The sequence below is a fragment of the Delphinapterus leucas genome, chromosome 2 (assembly GCF_059928025.1).
Source record: "Delphinapterus leucas isolate spDelLeu-1000000601 "Yukka" chromosome 2, BTC_Dleu_Yukka2, whole genome shotgun sequence".
Lineage (NCBI taxonomy): Eukaryota > Metazoa > Chordata > Mammalia > Artiodactyla > Monodontidae > Delphinapterus > Delphinapterus leucas.
In genome coordinates, this window is record NC_143130.1 from 156,020,328 (window position 1) to 156,041,015 (window position 20,688).

The 20,688-nt window shown below is 53.1% G+C and overlaps 1 protein-coding gene across 3 annotated transcripts in view; it reads left to right on the forward strand.

The window, feature by feature from the left end:
• Window positions 1-18,637, forward strand: part of TMEM63C (transmembrane protein 63C) — a 70,023-nt gene extending 51,386 nt beyond the window's left edge. For 2 of the 3 annotated variants that reach the window (XM_022576464.2, XM_089908014.1), the window contains exons 12-25: window positions 419-499; window positions 612-735; window positions 1,489-1,622; window positions 3,075-3,197; window positions 3,656-3,809; window positions 5,243-5,349; window positions 6,537-6,623; window positions 7,195-7,260; window positions 9,969-10,131; window positions 10,368-10,473; window positions 10,820-10,987; window positions 13,229-13,338; window positions 14,729-14,797; window positions 17,672-18,637. In XM_022576464.2, the coding sequence (XP_022432172.1) occupies window positions 419-499; window positions 612-735; window positions 1,489-1,622; window positions 3,075-3,197; window positions 3,656-3,809; window positions 5,243-5,349; window positions 6,537-6,623; window positions 7,195-7,260; window positions 9,969-10,131; window positions 10,368-10,473; window positions 10,820-10,987; window positions 13,229-13,338; window positions 14,729-14,797; window positions 17,672-17,872 (1,693 nt within the window). In that variant the 3' untranslated portion in view covers window positions 17,873-18,637. The remainder of the gene's footprint in view (window positions 1-418; window positions 500-611; window positions 736-1,488; window positions 1,623-3,074; window positions 3,198-3,655; window positions 3,810-5,242; window positions 5,350-6,536; window positions 6,624-7,194; window positions 7,261-9,968; window positions 10,132-10,367; window positions 10,474-10,819; window positions 10,988-13,228; window positions 13,339-14,728; window positions 14,798-17,671) is intronic. The other variant, XM_089908015.1, reaches the window with a different exon arrangement.
• The last annotated feature ends 2,051 nt before the right edge of the window (window positions 18,638-20,688 follow it).

Here is a 20,688-nt window from a genome sequence, read left to right on the forward strand (position 1 = left end):
TCTGCGTGGCATGGGTGTGATGGGGGATGCCTTTCCCTTGTACCTCCAACTGTGGAGCCCAGGGAGCTGCCAGACGGCAGTTATCTAGAGCGGGTCATCTTGAGGCAACTTTTGTGACCGAAGTTCCTAGCCACAGGAGCCAGTTATCTCTCCATGAGCAGCAGTTTCCAGCTCTGCTCCCTGGCCCTGTTCTGTGTCACCTGGGGAAGATGCGGCAACTCTCAGATTAACAGGGATCAACCCTGACATCCAGGCTTAGGAGCAAGGGGTGGATTCTACCATCCAAGCACCAGGAACCATGGGTATAGCTGAGCCCCCTAGCCCTGTAGGCTGTAGATCTGGGTAGGGGGTGGGGGGTGGGGAGGGGGGAGGTCCCCAGCCCTACAGAATGGCTCAACCTCCATGTTTGTGGCTTCAGTGAGGCCTATCCAGGGTGTGTCGTGACCAGAGTCCACTTCTGCTACGACGTCAGGACCCTGATTGACTTGGACGATCAGAGGTGAGGCTGTAGCGGGACCTGTCTGAATCTGGGGTGGGGAGAGAAGGAGAGGTTGTGGCTCTGCTGGCACCCTGACCACAAGATCCTTCTCCTGTTGCCCATTGGCTGACAGGCGCCATGCAATGCGGGGCCGGCTCTATTATACTGCCAAGGCCAAGAAGAAGGGGAAGGTGATGATCAGGATCCACCCCTGCTCCCGGCTGTGCTTCTGCAAGTGCTGGGTTTGCTTTAAAGAGGTAACTGGCAAGGGCGTCGGGGGACACAGCAGAGGGGCTAGGGCACCAGGTCTCCAGGCTTTGTCCAGGGCTCTGGGCAGCGCCCCTTGCCCATACCCTGGGGCCACAGGCCTCATTCGGGTCTGCTCTGTGCTGCGGCACCTGGCTCCCGCTTTCCTTTCCACCCGTCCTATCTCGCTGTTGAGAGGAGTCTTCCTTGGGGCCCCCTCCAGAGCGATCCAGGGACGCTTGTTCTTGCCCCCTCCTGGGCTCGGATGGGAGGACCAGCGAGGACACAGCAGGCTGCTATAGGCTCCCAGGCCTCAGGCTTTCAGAGAGCTAGGACAGGAATATTTGAAAGCAGTGGATTCAGTCTTATCGCCCAACCACCGTGGCTAGAAGGAGGTCTTGGCAGGACTGAACTCCAGCGAGTCCAGAAAAAGAATCATCCCCTTTCCTGAAAATGCTACAGACACATTCTATCACTCCTCTGGAGGCTACTCGGAGTCCAAAGGCACCCCCTTACCCCCAGTGATGCCTCGCTTTCGCTAGATCTAAGAGCAGGGAGCTGATCTCAGAGTCATAGCCTCTTCCTCTTCTAGAGCTGGGATCTTGGAGCCCACCTGGGGTCCTGAGCTTTTTGCCAGGCTTCCAAGGGAGCCGGGGATGGAACCAAGACCTCGGGCCTGCCGCCTGAGTGGAGAGAGGCCTCACATCCAGGCGTGAGGCCTGGAGCTCTGGCTGCTGCAGCTCTGAGGCCACATCTCACCCCAGGTAGACGCAGAGCAGCATTATAGTGAGCTGGAGGAGCAGCTGACTGATGAGTTCAACGCTGAGCTCAACCGCGTTCGGCTGAAGCGTCTGGACCTGATCTTTGTCACCTTCCAGGACTCCAGGATGACAAAGCAGTGAGTGCCAGGGCCAGCTGCTTGCTGCGCCCAGCCCAGCCCTGACAGTGGGCCTCTGCTTCTCTGAAACCATCCTCTTTCACCCCCATTCCAGCCAAGGGGAGGAGGAGAGAGAGCCTCCCTCCGGTTTGCCATATTCTGCCCTTCCCTCGACCCCTCCATGCTCCTCATGGGCATGGCAGCCGCCATCTTGCTTTCTAGAGCATGGCCACATCCGTCTTCCCCCAGCTGCCAGGCTCAGCTTGTCTCCAGAGATGCCCAGGCCCTGGGCTCTTCACTCCCATATGTTCTTGCTTCAGCACAGAAGTGGTCAGAGTAGCTGTTGACCTCTTGGTTCCTCTTCCAGGCCTTGACAAGAATGGCACCCAGTTCTCCCTCATTGCATGTCACCCCTCCCCTCACCACGAGTGACAGAGGCAGGGTAGAGAAGCCCTGCTTGCCATTTCTCCTCTCCTGCTGCAAGCCTCCCCTGATTCATAGCCCTACTGCCTCCTCTCTCCTCCACGCCAGCCTCTGGCAGCCCCACCTTGATTTGGAGTGGATGAGGGCCACTCTGGAATGTTCTGGAAGGAATCTTAGGACTGGGTCAAATAGATGGGAGCCTCAGAATCAGTCTTTTGAGGATTATGGGGCCCTCCTCTCCCCGAGGGAGCCTGATCACTCACAACATTTGTCCTCACCCACCCCAACCCTACCAAGGAACAGTGGCACAGGCTAGAGTTTAGTCGCAAAAAATTGTGTACAATTTTGCAAGTCACTTACACCCTCTAATTTCTTACCTATCAAATTTGATTACTTATATCTTCCCTGTCCTCCTCCCAGAGGGTTAAGAAGGGATATGTGTTCTAGTTAGTGTATGTGTTATATAAAACAATACACCTACATAAGACAATAACTTTCTGAGAACACTCTCTGTAGAGAGGATCTAAGGTTTAATTACAGCAGATGTGTGAATTAGAAAACCAAAGATGAGGCTCCGGTGCCAGCACCCACCCCTCTTTGGTTGTGTCTTCAGTAATCTGTGCAATTAAGACGATGTTAATCACCAATTAGCACAGCGTCATGCACTGTGTAGAACTCAATAGTCGGTAGCTACGGATACTAAGATGGGGCTGAAATGAATACCTCTCCTGTCAACCTCACAGAAAGAGCGCGTCTTTGTGCTGTCACTACTGTTAAGGGGAAAAGACATGAACTGAGAACCGTGTGGCCCCCTTTTTTCCTGGACAGTCCCTCCCTCTAATGCCCCTTTCGTTCAGTGACTAGGCCTTGGGGACTGCCCACTTACAAGGTCGAGAGAGACATATCCAAGTCTCCAAGACTTCCCAGGAAGTGGATGAGCCTCTACCTGTGGGATGGCCACAGCGGCCCCGGGCCCCTGGCATGAGCCCGCCCCCTCCGCGGGCCATCGTCCTCACCCCCGGACCTCTGTCTGCTCCCGCATCTCCGCAGCATCCTGGAGGATTACAAGTTCATCCAGTGCGGTGTGTCGGCCCAACAGTCCTCGGTGACCACCGTCGTCAAATCCGACCGCTGGAGGGTTGTCCTTGCTCCACACCCCAAAGACATTATTTGGTAAGCCCTCTCTGTCCCTCCCCTCTCCTTTGAGCTCCTCTGGGACTGAAGAAGGCCGTAGGACGGGGAAGGGAATCAGGACCTGTCCTTCTGCTTCACTGCCCACACACGGCCCCCACTGGGCTGTTTCTCTCGTGGGCATCACAGCCTCCTCCCACGCCCAAGCCCGCCCCACCACAAGCATGGAAGGCACCCAGCCTTTGGGGAAAGAGTTTTTTCCTGCAGAAAGAATTCGGATCGTTTTTTTGGCTTGCCTATGGGATATATTCAGAGGCTTTACAAGTGGTGTGACTGAGGGGAAGACCCAGGGTTGTCTCATGCAGGTGTGGGTGGGCCCACGGGCTTGAATTAGACCAGGGCAGCCCGGTCCACAGCTGGCACACAGGAAACAGCACGGGCTGTGTCGGAGGGCTGAGACCTGGGGTCCTAAGTGCGTCTCCCTCCTCCGTCCTGCCCAGGAAACACCTGTCTGTCCGCCGCTTCCATTGGTGGGCCCGCTTCATCGCAATCAACACCTTCCTCTTCTTCCTCTTCTTCTTCCTCACCACGCCTGCCATTATCATCAACACCATCGACATGTACAACGTCACCCGCCCCATCGAGAAGCTGAAGGTGCCTCCTCTGCTCAGGCCAGGCGCGGGGGCCCCAGGGAGATGAAGGAAGAACTCAGGCGAGGAGGGGGTGGGAGGCCCACTGGGACGTGACTCCGATGCCCGCACACTTGTGGCAGTGGCAGCGGTGTAAATGGTGGCACAGCGCTTCCTGTGCTCTAAAGGGCATGAATGTGGGTCGTTGCCCATCTTAGGGACCGGGGCTGAAGAGTGGGGGAGCCCCAGGCAAGTTCTGGGATGAGTTTGGGGGGTGGGCTTGGAGGGCTGCTTTACATTGGGCCAAGCTAGAGGTACAAAAGGGGCAGCAGAAGGTGTGGCGAGCATGACAGCTCTGTTCTCCCCACGTTCTCTAGAGCTGGGCTCCCTGCTCTGAAGACAGGGTTGAGGGCGGGGCAGGCAGAGGTTAGGTCCAAGGCAGCCCTTCTAGAGGAGAAGGCCCTCCAGCTCTGTCTCCACTTCCCGCACTTCCAGACACACCCACACCTGGCTGGGCGTGTGCGCGGCTCACAGGAGTCATCCCTGGAGGGAAGGGCTGCTTCATATGGACAGAGGTGTTCCGAGGAACTGGACTGGTTCGTTTCCAAGTTCTATAGCCTCAAGGCTGTCGTAGTGATCCCAGAAGGCCCCTCCTTTCCTGTTAGCCCTGTGCCTGTTCCAGCAAAACACACGCACCCACGCGTGCACGCACGTGCACGCAGCCAAGCCAAGCACTTCTGCTGCTGCTGCCTACCTTTGCCTCCTTTGTCAGCTTCACAATAGGCCCCAGGCAAGGGCACCACAGCTCTCCCTGGGAATTCTTGCTCCGTACCCTCCCCCTCTTCGCCACTTCTCACACAACATCACAACAAAAGCAGCGTCTCCGGGGGGCTTCCCTGGTGGCGCAGTGGTTGGGAGTCCGCCTGCCGATGCAGGGGACATGGGTTTATGCCCCGGTCCGGGAGGATCCCACATGCCGCGGAGCGGCTGGGCCCATGAGCCATGGCCGCTGAGCCTGCGCGTCTGGAGCCTGAGCTCCGCAACGGGAGAGGCCACAGCAGTGAGAGGCCCGCATACCGCAAAAAAAAAAAAAGGCAGCGTCTCCTCTCTGAGGTCTGAGACATGAGTGACAGCAGCTGTCTGTGGTCTTAGGGCCAAGTCACTAGGGGCAGCCTAGGGCACCACTCCAGTGACCTCAGCGTCGAAGGCCTGCACTCCTTGGGGATGTCACTTGACCTTGGGGTGTCAGCCTCCGGCCGCCCCAGCGGCACAGACCCCTGACCAGTAAGTCGGATCAGAAAGGCCAGGCGCACTGTGCAGCCTCGGGGACACCAGGCCTGCTCTGGGACTGAGCTGGAGAAGAGGCCAGGGATGTGGGAGGAGGCGAGGGAAGCCTGCAAGGAGAATGGAGCTTCTTGCATTGACGTCTCTCTGCCCTCCTCCGCTCCACCCCTACAGAGCCCCATCGTGACCCAGTTCTTCCCCTCCCTGTTGCTCTGGGCCTTTACGGTGATAATGCCTCTGATCGTCTACCTCTCCGCCTTCCTTGAAGCCCACTGGACCAGGTGAGCTGGGGGCCTCCCCTCCTAGCCCTGCTCTTGGCACCTGCTTCTTCCTCTGCCCCCCCAGACCCCACCAGCTTAGTACTCTGGCTTCCTGTCTGGCCTCAGGAATGGAATAGATATGGGGTGGCTTTGATGCCTGAAACCATCCCAAAACACTAACGATATTTTTTTCTTTGGAAAGAGGGGACGGGTTTGCCTCTGGGCCTCTGGGCTCAGGGATGCTGAGATAGGGCCACCATACCAGGCATGTGGGGTCAAAACCCAGCCCTCCTCGGGCTGCTCCCTCAGCCTCCAGCCACGCGCTGAGGGTCTGGAGCTGCGGGCAGAGATAGGCAGTGCCAGGAATTCCAGGCAGAGGGCAGAGGATGAGAATGAGAGAGCAGGACCTGTTTAGAAAATGTCAGAAGAGCTCCTATGGCCATAGCAGAGGAGCCCCTGCACTCAATCTGACTGTAGACCCACGTAGCCTACACAGTGCCCACATCTTAAACAATTAAGAGCTATTTCCTATTTATTAGCACTAATAGTTCTATGGTAGGAGCTAATTAGTTAGAAAGGATTTACCGTATGCTGGGGCAGGTGGACCTGCTTTGGCCTGAAGGCTGCGTGGGTCTCAAAAGTTATTTCCTGCACCAAAAGTTTCTATCATCGTATCAGGCAGTAAGCCAGGAGGTTTATCTTAACAGAAATCCTTACTGGTCTTTCCTCTGGCCAACAACATGTTGCTTATTGAAACTCTGCAAGAATTCTGAGTATCATTAGTAATGTCCCTTGAACAGAGATGTCAAGTATATGGTATGTGTGTGCCTTCCCTTCCTTTTCTTATGCCCAAGGCAGACATCACTAGTTGATCATGCTATTCTTTCCTGCTGCTCCCAGCCACAGCACAGCTCACAGTGCTCCGTGGAGATGGCACTGGTATGCACTGTGAAACCATTTTCGAGATGTCAAGTATATGGTATGTGTGTGCCTTCCCTTCCTTTTCTTATGCCCAAGGCAGACATCACTAGTTGATCATGCTATTCTTTCCTGCTGCTCCCAGCCACAGCACAGCTCACAGTGCTCCGTGGAGATGGCACTGGTATGCACTGTGAAACCATTTTCTAGCCCAGGTGGCCGTCTCTCTCTCTCTTCATTCTGTAGTAAGGCGTTTGGTTCTTATCATGTCTCTCTTTGTTTCCTTCTAGATCAACTCAGAATCTGATCATAGTGCACAAGTGCTACATCTTTCTGGTGTTTATGGTGGTCATTCTGCCCTCTATGGGACTGACCAGGTACCTCACCTCCAATTCTCTCTCCTCTGTCAGCCAGGCTCACCCTAGAGTTGGAACCTCCTCTTTCAGACACTGTAGGCCCACCTCTGGTTGCTGCACATCCATTCCTCACATGACAGTCCAGTGCCTGTCCTGAGCTTAGCATGAGTCAGGTATCATGTGAACTCTAGGCTGTCAGCCATGAACTCTGCCCTCAAAGAGCTTATCCTCCAGCTGGGGAAACAAGCCGTACCTGTCAGCTAACTGACAGCCCAAGGTGGGAAGAACGTGCAGTAGAAATTCAGAAGAGGGAGAGAACACTGTGGGAGCAATGGCTGGCGAAGGTTTGCTAGAGGGGAGGCCTTGAGCTGAAAGGCCAAAGGGTTAGGGCCCATCATTAAGAAGAGAGGCAGTGTGGATTGGCCAGCTAGAATATTAAGATGCAAGAGTCTTTGGGGATTGGGCAAGGGAGGTTGAAAGGAAGGAGGCCAGCCTAAGAGGAACTGAACCCCAGGCCTTAGGTCATAGATTCATTAACTGAAGGGCCTGCTTTATTCTTGTTCTTTTTCTTGTGCTTTATTCTTTATTCTAGTTTGGACGTCTTTTTCCGCTGGCTCTTTGACATCTACTATCTGGAACAGGCATCCATCAGGTTCCAGTGAGTACTAGAGTGCATGTTTCAGGCGTACTCCCAATGTGCATTGGGGCTTCACACCAGGTGGATATGTGTATCCTTTATTTGCTCATACAGGTAGAGATGAATGCATGTTAACACTCTCATTAGGCAGCCTCTTAACATTTCCTGTGCCATGGGCCCCTTTGGGGGTAAAGCCCAGGGACTCCTTCTCTGAATGAAGTTTTTGAACTAATTGTTGATTCAAGGGAAATTGCCCCCAAAAATGTCCTATGCACCTTTTTTTTTTTTTTTTTTTTTTGCGGTACGCGGGCCTCTCACTGCCGCGGCCTCTCCCATTGTGGAGCACAGGCTCCGGACGCGCAGGCTCAGCGGCCATGGCTCACTGGCCCAGCCGCTCTGCGGCACGTGGGATCTTCCTGGACTGGGGCACGAACCCGTGTCCCCTGCATCGGCAGGCGGACTCTCAACCACTGCGCCACCAGGGAAGTCCCCTATGTACCTTTTATCCAGTTTCCCCCAATGGTAACATCTTGCATAACTATAGTACAATATCACAACCAGGAAATTGATGTTGAAACAATCCACAGAGCTTGTTCAGATTTTGCCAGTTTTACATGTACTCTGAGTAGATTTCTTTAAACGTACAAAATACCTGGGTTATAACAAAAACCAATTATGCTGAAACATAGTTATCAAAATATTTTAAAATTCGAATTTGTAATGCAATCTCTATTAACACATTTAATAATAGGCCGATGCATTCTAAAGGTAGGCAAGCAAAAGTTACATTTTATTGTTTTAAAGGCATCGGTGTGAAAGGTGATGTTACTTACCTAGAAGAAGAATATTAAATTGGGCAGGGGAGTGGATTTTTGACAAGGCAACATGCATGTCGTGTTAGATATCCAGCCACTTTCTTTTTTGTTTTGTTTTGGTTTTAGGGTTCCAAATGTTGAAAGTCCCAATTTTAAAGGGATATTATTGCAAATGACATGCAAGCTTTCATAGCTTGCTTTATAGGGCAAGGACCAGAATTCTCCAAGCTTTCTACAATTAAACTATAACTGTAATAAGTTGATTTTTTTCCAAGATGAGTGAGTTCATCTTTGGCTAGGTCATTATCTTCAATACATTTTGTATATGAGAAAGAAAAGAATTGTGAGTTCATGACTCAACTCTGATGCCCTCAAGAAAGAATAGTTTTTGAAGGAGTTATGAAATATGTCCAGGGGCTTACAGATTTCTCTTTTCAAGGAAGGTGACAGAATTGTGTAGATGGAGACATTGGAAAGCAACAGAGATGCCTGGGTCACCAACGTGAGAACAGGCAGTGCGACCATCCATTCAGGTGGCTGAATGACTACTAGTTGAAGTCGGCCAGCTAGCTATGTCAAACACGCATGTGCAGACAGAAAAATCTCAATCATGTGAATTTAGCATGTCTAGTTTAGCGGCCTGACCAATAACTAGCATCATTTTGAAATGATGATGAGCACAAATTGTATCGTAAGAGCTCAGCAATAAGTACAACACGATATGAAAATACCTCATTTCAACTGGTGACAGACTCATGGCTATGGCTGACATCGCTGTGATTTGTTGCCCATGCTCTTAATGGAAGGAGGTGCTAAACTGGAGAAAGTAAAGACGTAATCTTTTCCCTATTCAAGGTCACAGACCCGCAAAATTCTACTTATGGACTCTCCAGGGTCTGTGGATCCAAGTCAAACAGTCCTTCTTTATTATTTGTTTTGAATTTTATTTTAATTTATATTTTATACAGCAGGTTCTATTAGTTATCTATTTTATACATATTAGTGTATATATGTCAATCCCAATCTCCCAATTCATCCCACCACTACCACCCGCCCCCCGCTTCCCCCACTTGGTGTCTATACGTTTGTTCTCTACATCTGTGTCTCTATTTCTGCCTTGCAAACCGGTTCACCTGTACCATTTTTCTAGATTCCACATATATGTGTTAATATATGATTTTTTTTCTCTCTCTGACTTACTTCACTCTGTATGACAGTCTCTAGGTCCATCCACGTCACTACAAATGACCCAATTTCGTTCCTTTTCATGGCTGAGTAATGTTCCTTTGTATACATGTACCACATCTTCTTTATCCATTCGTCAAACAGCCCTTCTTTAGAGCAAGCCAGTGCATGTATCTCCTAACCCATCCACAAATGCCATAGACCACCCCCAGCCCTGCTCAGAAGGGCCCTTGTTAACTTAAACTGGTCTGAGAACACATGTATACAGTCAGCCCTCCATATCCACATCTTCGGATTTGACCTACTGCAGATCAAAAATATTCAGGAAAAGAATTCCAGAAAGTTCCCAAAAGCAAAACTTGAATTTGCTGTGTGCAGGCAGCTACTTGCACAGCATGTACGTTGTATCTACAGCTGTTTGCATTGTGTTAGGCATTATAGATGATCTAGAGATGATTTAGAGTATACAGGAGGATGTGCCAAGGTTATATGCAAATATTATGCCAGCTCATATAAGGGACTTGAGCATCCCTGGATTTGGTATCCGCAGGGGCTCCTAGAACCAATCCCTCACAGATACCGAGGGATGACTGTATTTGAAAGCTATTCTCCTCATCTCTACCTCCACCCCATCCCCACTTCCTCAATTCGTTTCCTCTCTCTCCTCCTTCCTCCCAATACCTCTGCCCTTTCCCTCTTCCCCGGCTTCTGTGGCTGTCTTCCACCCAGGTGTGTGTTCCTGCCAGACAATGGCGCCTTCTTTGTCAACTACGTGATCACGTCAGCTTTGATTGGCACAGGCATGGAGCTGTTGCGCCTGGGGTCACTCTTTCTGTACACCACCCGCCTCTTCTTCTCTAGGTCGGAGCCAGAGAGAGTTCACATCAGAATGGTGAGGGCCAGGCCCTTCCCTGAGCACAGCCCTCAGAGTTTCCCTTGGGCGGGTGTCAGGAAGGGGGCCTGTTAGAAGCACGGAGGGACCGGAGGTGGGAGGCATGGTGAGGTGGGGCGAGGTGCTTCTCGGACACCAGGGTTGGAAGGGAGGTTGCCATCCCAGACAAGGAGCACAGAAGCAGCCAAGCCAAGTGGACCAGGCCACCTGAGGAGGACCCCTGCCTTCTGCCCCAGAACCAGGCCATGGACTTCCAGTATGGGCGCGAGTACGCGTGGACGTTGAACGTCTTCAGCGTGGTGATGGCGTACAGCATCACCTGCCCCATCATTGTTCCTTTTGGTGAGTCATCCCTGAAGCTCCCTGGGGACTGCACACCCTCGGACTGGGAGCCCCCCAGCATCCAGCTCCCTCCTAGATCAGGAGGGACAGCCTGTCGGAAGGGTGGGAGGGACCAGGTCAGAGCCAAGCCAGTCAGGGGTTGGGTGGCTGTTTACATAGGATGTTTGTTGACAGAATAGGTTCTAGGGGCTCAAGGGAAGCTGCTGGTCCCAGAGGTCAGCGCCATGGAGCTCCCACAGCCTGTTCTTGGCCCTTGCCACTCTGACAGACCTGAATCTAGCGTCTCAGGCCTGGGTGGGGAGCCTTGGGACGGCCGCTGAGTGTGCGTCCATCTCCCGGCCCCCAGGGCTACTCTACCTGTGCATGAAGCACGTCACGGACCGCTATAACATGTACTACTCCTACACACCCACCAAACTCAACGAGCAGATCCACATGGCTGCCGTCCACCAGGCCGTCTTCGCGCCGCTCCTGGGTCTGCTCTGGATGCTCTTCTTCTCCATCCTGCGGTTAGGTAGGTACCCAGCCTGCCCCAGCATCCTGCCTCTGCCTGTTCCCCATGGCTCCGTCACCCCTCAACAACAACTCTGGAGGAGCAGAAAAAGCCTGGGAAGGGCAAGGTGTTACTCGTGGAACAGGGCAAAGCCCAGTGCCTTCTCTAGGCCTTGAGGGCTCGTGTTAGAGTCCCGGCGGACCTTGGAAGCTAAGCGGAGGACCAGCGTGGTCCAAATCATATACATTTTGGTTTACAACTTTCAGGGCAAAACCAAAGCAAAACAAACAAACAAAAAATTTTAAAAAAATCCTATTCCTTCATTCTAACTCAAGACTGGCAGGAAATAAAATATTAGCTATCAGGCTCCATCCGCAAGACATTCCCTCTGGGATCCTAGAAGATGCCTGGTCTTATGTGTTGTCAAAAACCTAGAGGAGGATTCAGAGCCTGCCCCAGCAGCCAGCTTGGCTACACAAAGCTGCTGACCCTGCCCAGCTGAGCTCAGAGACACCCTCACAGAGAGAAGCCCCACAGGCCACAGACTGGAACCCCCCGGCTCTCTGCCCTCAGAGCCACCCGTGCCCTAGGCAGCAGTCTCTGCCAGCCCCTTCCCAGTCTCAGAGAAGGCTCATGCTGACCTCCCCGTCCTCCTTCTTCCCCCCACCCCACACTTGCCTTCCCTCAAGACACTTGACCTTAACCTTCTCAGTGGTGTGGAGAAGGGAAAGTCCATGTTTTTTCACTGCCTGTCACAGGGGTGTCAGGCAACATTCAGCTCATGGTTACTTATATGCGTTGTCCATTTGTTGTCACCCCCGAAGCCTTTCCTGCCCCAGCAGACTTCATTTTTTTAATAATGCTTTTTTTCTAAGTATAAAGAACTACATGTTTATATCAAAAATAGAGAAAATTGAAAGATCAAAATTTGAATGACCTACCAGCTCCCCTACAGCCTCATGTCTGTCGCTCCCACATCTTACTCTGTGCATACGTTTTGCGGGACAGGGCAAAGTGGAGGGAGTTTATTGGTTTACTCTTACTTTACAAAATTGTGATATCCACTTTATACTATTCAGACTTGTATCCTGAGTTTCTTCACTGAACATTATGTTCTGAGCAATTTCTTGCATTATCAAAGTACTGTTGAGTACATGCCTTTTAACGTCTGCATGAAATTCTGTCACTTTTAGTCAGTTCTCCATGGTTGGGATATTGACGTTGTTTATCATTTTTTGCTTTTATAAAAACACAACAATAAACATCGTTATGCAATAACTTCTGACTGTAAAGACTGATTTTCAATATTCATGTAGTTAGAAAACTGCTACCATAAAAAAGTTACCAAACATCCCCAAACAAAAATTCTGAATTGCTTTTCCAGGCCGTTAGCACGCGTAACCGAGCACACTCACTCCAGAAGGGCTTACAAGGGCCAGACAGAGAGAGACAAATATCACATGATGTCGCTTATATGTGGAATCTCAAAAAAAAATAAAAGATAACAAGTGAACTTCTCTACAAAACAGAAACAGACTCACAGACTTAGAGAATGCACTTACGGTTACCAGGGCGGAAGGCGGGGAGGGATAGGTTGGGAGTTTGGAATTGACGTGTACACACGGCTATATTTAAAACAGATAACCAACAAGGACCTACTGTGTAGCACAGGGAACGCTGCTCAATATCCTGTGATAACCTAAATGGGAAAAGAACTTGGAACAAGAATAGATACGTGTATGTGTATAACTGAGTCACTTTGCTGTACACCTGAAACGAACACAGCATTGCTCATCAACTATGCTCCAGTATAAAGTTTAAAAAAATGCTTTGACAAAGGGCTTTTACAAGAAAAGGTGTTGGTCTAAGACTGACTGTAGTTTGGGGCAGTGGCATAAATGAGTGACTCAGAGATACTTCCCAGGGACCGTGAGGTGGAAGGTAACTGACATCAAGGAGGACGTTTAATGGGCAGCTAAGTGGATATTTAAGTCAATTAATTTTTTTTCATGGAATCCACTGGATGCCAAATCCTAAACTGGCCAAATAGCGCAGAGGGTTGATGTCCCAGTGTCAGGCTCATTGATCAAGTTGTTAAGGGGAGAACTGGGCAGGGACATCTCTGCCCTGGGCTCCAAACTCCTACAGGGGTGCTGAGCTGGGCCCCAGGCATCTGTCAGCCCGGGCGGCATCTCAGCCGGCACCCCTGCCCACAGCTCTGGTCCTCAAGCGCCACGCCCATGCCTTTCCTTCTCCTTGCAGGGCCGCTACACGCCATCACCTTCTTTTCCCTCTCCACCCTTATCGTTTCCATGATACTGGCCTGCGTTGGCACTTTTCTGGGGAAGCTTCGGAAAGCGTCTGACTATGAGGTGAGTCGCCAGCCTGACTTTCCTCCGCAGGTTCTCCCAGTCCCAGGGCACACAGCTCCTGGACGCCCACCCGAAGCAGCACGATGACGAGAGGCTCTTGCCTTCCTCTCTGATGACGGGATGTGCAGACTCAGTGGCCGGGTGTACGTGCTGCATGTGTCCTTGCGCTGGCCCCGGAATCACGTCTCCCGGGGCAGGGAAATCCAGAAGACAGCTGTCCTCTCCTCTTCTCCCCTCTTTCATCTCCTCCGAACCACAGGCTGCTGGCCCATCCCTCCTACGATGTGAGCCTATTCAGCCACTGAGCCGCGAGGGCCATTCCAAGGCACGGAGGCTTGAGAGAGAGGATGGAGTGAAGGAGTAAAAGAGGGGGTGGTAAAGGAGGATAACCTGGGGAAAGGAGTCAGTCATCTCACTTTTAAGAATCTCAGGATATTGAACTTGTCTGGAAGGGAGGCCTGGCTCTCTGGGCCCCATGACTCTTTCGGCTCTTTGCCAGTGGGGCCGAGCCAATTATTAGAGAAGGGATCTAATCCATGCCAACAGGACTGTGTGCTCTAGATCAGCACTTCCTAAAGTGGAGTGACCGTAGAGGTGTACGGGAATGATTTCCAGTGGGCTAAAACATTTTATATTTTTCATGGTCACACATTTATTTTTCTACTTAACCTTGCTTACGGCAACTGACACAGGATTTCTGTTCATAAGAGTGAATTGTTTCCTTTTCAAATGAATTTAAATAAGAAAGAAAGTTGATTTAAAGTACTAGCATCCTGCTGAGTCAGAGGAGGGAGCCTCTGAGAAGAGGATCTTCTTGCTTCCAGTGGTTCCGTATCTGTGGCCCTGGGCACAGGTGCCTGCTGCCCTTTCTACCTGGACCCTCCTCCATCCCCTGGCCCGAGTCCACGCTAGTGAAGGACCAGAGCGAACGACGCCTCTGGCTCTGTCTTCCCAATACAACGGGATCTGGGATCTGGTTACTCAAGGGTCCATTGTAGAGACAGAAGGTGACAGGGGACCTAACCCCTCATCTCATTACAGAGATAGAGGGGAAATTCTGGCAGGAGAAAAGGTATTATGGAAGTCAAGGCTTCTCCCAGAGTCAAAGCAGTCTCATCTTTGAACCGCAGCCTCCACTCTGCTTACTCTCTCCCACTGTGGTCCTTGCGAATGGAATATTTCAGAAGGGTCTCCCCAGCTTCCCAGTCTACTCTCTGTCCCCCTGGGCTTCAGCCCTGCCAGCTGGACTGCGGATCTGGAAAAATAGAAGATGAGTTGAGTTTAAGGGGAGCAGCAGGCCCCTTAAGCCTGAGTTTAAGGTCCAGGCTTCTCTGGACGTGGGGAGGGTGGGGGCACCCCGTGACCCTCCTTGTCTCTTCCGCCACTGCAGCCTGAGGAGGAGATGGAGACCGTGTTTGACCTGGAGCCCAGCAGCACCTCCTCCACACCAACTTCCCTTGTGAGTCAGTGCCTTCGCCCTGGGACGTGTCGGGAGGCGGGTGCTTGCAGGGGTGGGCTACTCCAGCAGCACTGCGGGGATACCAGCAGTTAGTGGCCACCCTGGGTACTGGGGAGGAGCCGGGCGTCCCTGGACCCCCTCCTCTGATGCAGCAGGACTTGGCCCAGGTCAGATTGCTGCCGTGGCCCTGGCTGAAGAGCCTTCAGAAAGATAGAAGATCCTGGATTTACTCCAGGACATTCTCTAGAAGGAGCTCAGAGAGGACAAGAACAGTCAGGGCGAACCCAGCCACAGGGAGCTCGGGCGTGTAGACGCAGGGCCGTGCTGGGGCTCAGCCTCAGGACCAAAGGCTGCCTCCAAGGGCACAGGGGCCAGGCAGAGTGGCGCAGATAGAGCCGCAGCGAGCTATTGGAAGTCTGCACCGCGTGGTAAGGCAGGGGCCGCGCCGGATGAGTGAGTCCGTCAGCTTGTGAAGAGACGAGGCCGGACTCAGAGTGCAGGGGGTCCAGCAGGCTGGGCGTTGGCTCCCACACTGTGGCTCAGCCTGGAGGGGCGTGAGCGCTCTCCCGCAGCCCGGCCACAAGTGTGGCTGCAGGGCCACTGATGCATGCACTGAGCAGGGTACGGGTCAGCCCGTGCCCCGATGCCAGGGTGCCTTGGGGAGCACTGAAGAAGGGTACCAGCCAGCCTGGGCACTCAGGGAAGGCTTCCCGGAGGAGGGAACATCTAATCCGACCCCAGGAATGGGAGAGTAGGGGTTACCAGGTGGAAGAGTGTGTGGGGGAAGAGCATTCAAGGAAGAGGATCAGCCTGTGCAAAGACCCCGAAGAGAGAATCTGGAGCACCGGGGAACCTAAGACAGTTTGGGGCCTGGTGCAAACGCAGAGTGGGCGGCAGGGACCGGTGCGAGGGGAGGCCCTTTAGTCACGGCAGCGTTGGGTGAAAGCTCACAGACGCAACAGTGGGCGGACGTGCCCACGCCAGGTGCATAGAACTACAGGTCTGCCTCACTCTGAAACGAACCCTACAGATAGGGCCCGATGAGCTCTGGGAGGTGGCAGGCAAGAAGGAGCTCCAGTACCAGAGAGACAACAAAGGTTTCAAAGCAGGAAAGTCTCTCTTCACATAGCATCTCCCCTGGGGCCCTTCCAAGATGACCCCTCTGGAATATTGTAAGCAATCGGTTATTGGAACCTTACAAACTGGACGCTTCACCATTCTCGCTCTTGATCTTTATGATAAACCTGCACAGTAGGGGGTTTTATCCTCATTTTACAGATGGGGAAACTGAGACTCACAAAGGTGAATTAATTTAGACCCTAGAGTACTACTATGCAAGGAAGCGGCGGAACAAGGTTTGAACCAGGTCTGTCAGACTCTAGAGTTTGAGCTTTAAAAAAAAAAAATTACTGGAATTGATTTTTTTAAATCTTTCATTATTATAACAGAGGGGTCTGAGCGTTGTAGATAATTATGGGGAAAAAACAGAGAAGCAAAAATAAGAAAATTAAAAGTCCATGTTTCTACCACCTAGAGATGACCACTGATACCTTAATGTATATTTTTTCAGATATATAGATATTTTTTAATGACATAATACTGTACACTATTTTATAACCTGCATTTTAAGTTAACAATCTCTGTCTTTCTACATATATGCATTTTTACCTCTTCAAATACCCAGTCCATATTCAACTTGCCCTACATGTTCCAGAAATATCTTTTACAGCTTGTCCAGACCAAGATCCAATCCAGTCTCTGTGCTAGATTAACCTGGCACCTGTGCATGTCCCTTTTATTTTAGCACCGTCTCTGTTTTATGACTTGTTGGAGAGACCAAGCCAGGAGTCCTGCAGAATGTCCCAACTTCTGGCTTTTTCTGGCTGTTTCTTCATGGTATCTTACAGGAGGTTACACTATCTCCTGTATTTCCTGAAAACTAGAAGTTAGATCCACAGGCTTGAGAGATTCAAGTTTGACACTAGGGGCTAGATAGAACACATTACAGGCAGTGCTGTGAGCCACACCAGGCAATATATAATATCCCATTTATTGCCATTAATGATGCTGAAGTGACTCCCTGATTCAGGGATGACTGCTGGCTTCTTCCATTGTTCAGTTACCATTTTTCCCCTAGGACCCAAAAGTCATCTATGGGGTTTATTTTGGCCTTATGAAAATACCTCAGTTCTTCTGTAGAAAGAGTGTTCTCTCATCAACTAGGGCTGTTTAGTTTCACTGAAATAAATTCCCACAGGAAAGGTTTAATTCTACCCAATAATTACCTATTTTCAAAATAAGGAGTTGGTTTAAAAGTCCCTTCAAAGGGTGACAAACAGCTCTGACCCTAGTACTTCTTGTATTTTTCTAGTCTGTTGCCATCCCAGGCATTCCTGGGCCCATGCCTGGATTTCACAGGTCACATGACCAAGACCTCTGCTAGCAGCCTGTTTCAAATCCTGGCCAACCAATGACACAGCCCGAGGGAGTTGGATGCACCTCTGAAGCTGTGTTAGAAAATGCGCTAGCTCAGGAATGGGGGGGGTCCCTCCAGACCCCAGTGTAAGGGAGACTCATGTCATCACCCCCTGGGTTCAGCCTGACCTGGAACCAAGAATGAATGGCACGTGTGCTGAACGAAGAGTAGACTAGGAAACTCACACTAACCAGCCCAGGGAGCACGTAGATGCTCGATAAATGATCGAGAGCAGCTGGGCAGGTGGGATGGCCAGGACTTGGGCTGCAGGGGAAGAAGGAAGGAGCCACGGCTTAGAGGGGCAGAGGCTCTGCGTGTAAAGTGTGAGGGGGAAGCGTGTGCCCAGGGCCTTGCCCCATATGTGACCTCACCCCATCTCCCCTCTCTGTCCCGAGCAGCTGTATGTGGCCACTGTGCTGCAAGAGCCGGAGATGAACCTGACCCCAGCCTCCTCCCCAGCCCGGCACACCTACGGCACCATGAACGGACAGCCGGAAGAGGGAGAAGAGGAGAGTGGTGTGAGGGGCTTTGCAAGGGAGCTGGACTCGGCCCAGTTCCAGGAAGGGCTGGAACTGGAGGGCCAGAGCCAGTACCACTGACCAGGACCCAAGGCCTCCACCTGGCGACGCCAGCCAGGAGTGGCGGCCAGGGGAGAGCCCAGCAGGGGGAGGCAAGGAGGGTGGCCTGGACCGCCGCCCCACTACCTCCTGCAGACTTTGGGAAGGCCCCAACAGAGCCCCGGCTATCTGTCGGCCACGTGGAGGCCCCGACCTGCTGACCAGCTAGAACGGGAGATGACAGGCAGTGTCGAGGGACCCCAGGATGGGATGGAGGATACCGACGAGGACCATGTCTTGGGAGCAGGGGCTGGAGCCCTGAGCACAGAGACTGAAGGCTGGGGGACTTCCTGGGGTCATGGTGGAGAAGGTTCGCATCAGGGAAGAGGCAGGAGGAAGCCCACTGAAGACTCTCTGGGGTCTTCGCCACCCTTCCACCAGCTGCCCTGCCCAAGGAGCTTCTGCTGCTGTCCTACCCTAACCCTCACTCCCAGCCCACCCCTCTCCTGCAGTCTGAGGAAGCAAAGGTATGTATGCTGGGCATCGCCAGCAAGACACAGACGGCCACCTCCTCCGGGTTTCCCTGCACGGGGATCTGTAAAGAGAAAGTCTCTGCACCCACCCGCAGGAAGGGGCAGCTGAGACCATAGACTTAAAGGAGGCGACTGAGCCCCTTCCTATTCCTCTGCCCCTCATCAGATGTCCCCAGGAGAAGCAGGGTAGAGAGCCTTCTGCTTTCTATTCCTGCAGGAGTAGCTGGGATGTGGTCACGCAGGGCTCATTAAATGGCACCTGTGTGCATTTTGATGAAGGCTGCTGGTTACTGTAAGGTGGGCGGGGCAGAGGCAGAATTCATGGAAGGAGGTCTTCTCCCAAAAAGCTGAGTGATGAGAAACCCGATATACCTCCCCAAGCCCGGGGGCCTAATGAGAGGACCCCCAAGGTCGAGGTTGTGGCCACTGAGAGCTGCTCCGGCCGCATACCCATCTGAGTGCCTAGGCCCCCAGGGTGACCAAGGTGGGGGGTAGCTGAGGGTGAGAAGCCCTTGCTGAAAACTGAAGGCACTGGCCTCTCCCCGGCCTCTGAGCAGGACCCTTCCTCTCCTCTCGGGGCCGCCCTGCGCTCTGCAGTGAAGAGCAGTCCAGTGGCCTCCAGTGTGGTCCTGGCTCAGACACTGCGGATGCCCTGCGGGGGATTGAGGGGCGCAGGCGGGAGCTGCGTCCTCCATGGACAGGCAGAGTAAGGCTGCCCTCCCGGGGCGGCCCCCCCACGAGGCCTGGAGGAGCCGAATCCTGAGTGGGAACAACGCTGGTGCCACCACTGCTGCAGGCCGGGGGTGTGCAGGCCTCTGGGGACAGGCCCCCATCAGGACCACCAGGCAGCCAGCTGGGGAGACATGAAGAAGGGCTGGCCAGGGCCTGGGTGCACCAGAATGAACCAAGTCAAATGGGATCTGCACGCTCTAAAGCTCTCCTGAGCGCCCTCCTCCAAAGATCTGGGCCCCTGCAGCCAACCTACTGAAGGTGGGCGTCCAGGTTCACCTCACCTGGGTGTTTCCCACCGGCTGCCGGGCACACACGTGCTCCTGAGCTCAGATCACCTGAGCCTCACTTCTGCTCCACCCGTGCCCACATCCTGGCTCCAGAAGCTCCAAGCTTGACCCCAGAGGAGAAATAGCACTTGAGGGGCAAATACTGCTCTCCCCCGAGAGCTCAGCCCAGACCTTGGCGTGAGGGATCTTTCCAGAGAGCCTGGCTCATCTGGGAGGAGGCTGTCTCTCCTCGTCCAGGTAGGAATAAGGAGGAAATACCCAGCTGGTCCCTCGTAAACCCAGGCCCCGCAGGGCTATCTCCCCCAAGCATTTCACCAGCCAACAGGGGGAAGTGGTCCTTTCCAGGACAGTCCAGCACGGAGCCCTGCCCACCATGGGGAGGTGGCAGCTCCAGGCCCTGCCCCACGCCCAGGTGTGTGGCGAGGGCCATCCTGCCAGAAGCTGGCCTGAGGGCTCTCCTTCACTTGGCACTACTTGCTGGCATCCGCCCTGGCCTCCGCAGCCCCTGCGGGACTGTTCCTGCTGCTTGTTTCGCCTCCCACTGCCCTGCTGGCAGCCTGTGGAAGCTACATATGGAAAGGTCCCAGCAGATGCTATGGCAGCATGGCTGGGGCTTCCCCCTCTGAATCTGGGTCAAGTGCAGTCTGGTTCTGAGAAGACGGTGAGGATGTTGGGAAAGTTGCTGCATCTACTGGCTTCTCTACTCTTCCCGGAGACCCTGGCCACAGCCGCTCGACCTCCCGTGGTCACTGCTGCGGGTGTGGGCGTACTTTGGCTCCTTACACGCCACATCCAGGCCCTCCTCAAGCATCTCCCCTCCAACCTGCTCTCTCGGCCCACACGCTTCTCACCCACTGGCCTCCGCCTACCACCATCCACCCCATCCCACTGCCCACTTCCCAGCCGCCCCTGCCCCATCTGTTCCCCCAAGCCCCGCCTCTCAGACCTGATCCTCTCTGGAGGGAGCTGCCTCGGGGGACCAGGTATTGCCTAGAGCCTTTGAGAAATGCCCCTCCCGGGGCCTAGGGCAGCTCCATGCTTGCCTGCCTCTTCCTCAGACACTTCTGGAAGCAAAGTGCCTATCAGCAGCATTGCATCCTCTGGGGACCCCGGTGGGGAGTGTGGACTTGCCTTGGCCATCACCACTAAAGCAATGTGTCAGAACGCCGAACCTTCTTGTTATTAACGCTATGACCGTGCCTTGAATAAACAAGTCCTCCCAACCTCTGCTGGCCTGTGCCTCTGCATCTGAACCAGCCCAGCGGGGCTTTCCCTCCATCCAGAAGGAGCCAGAGCTCCCTGAGGT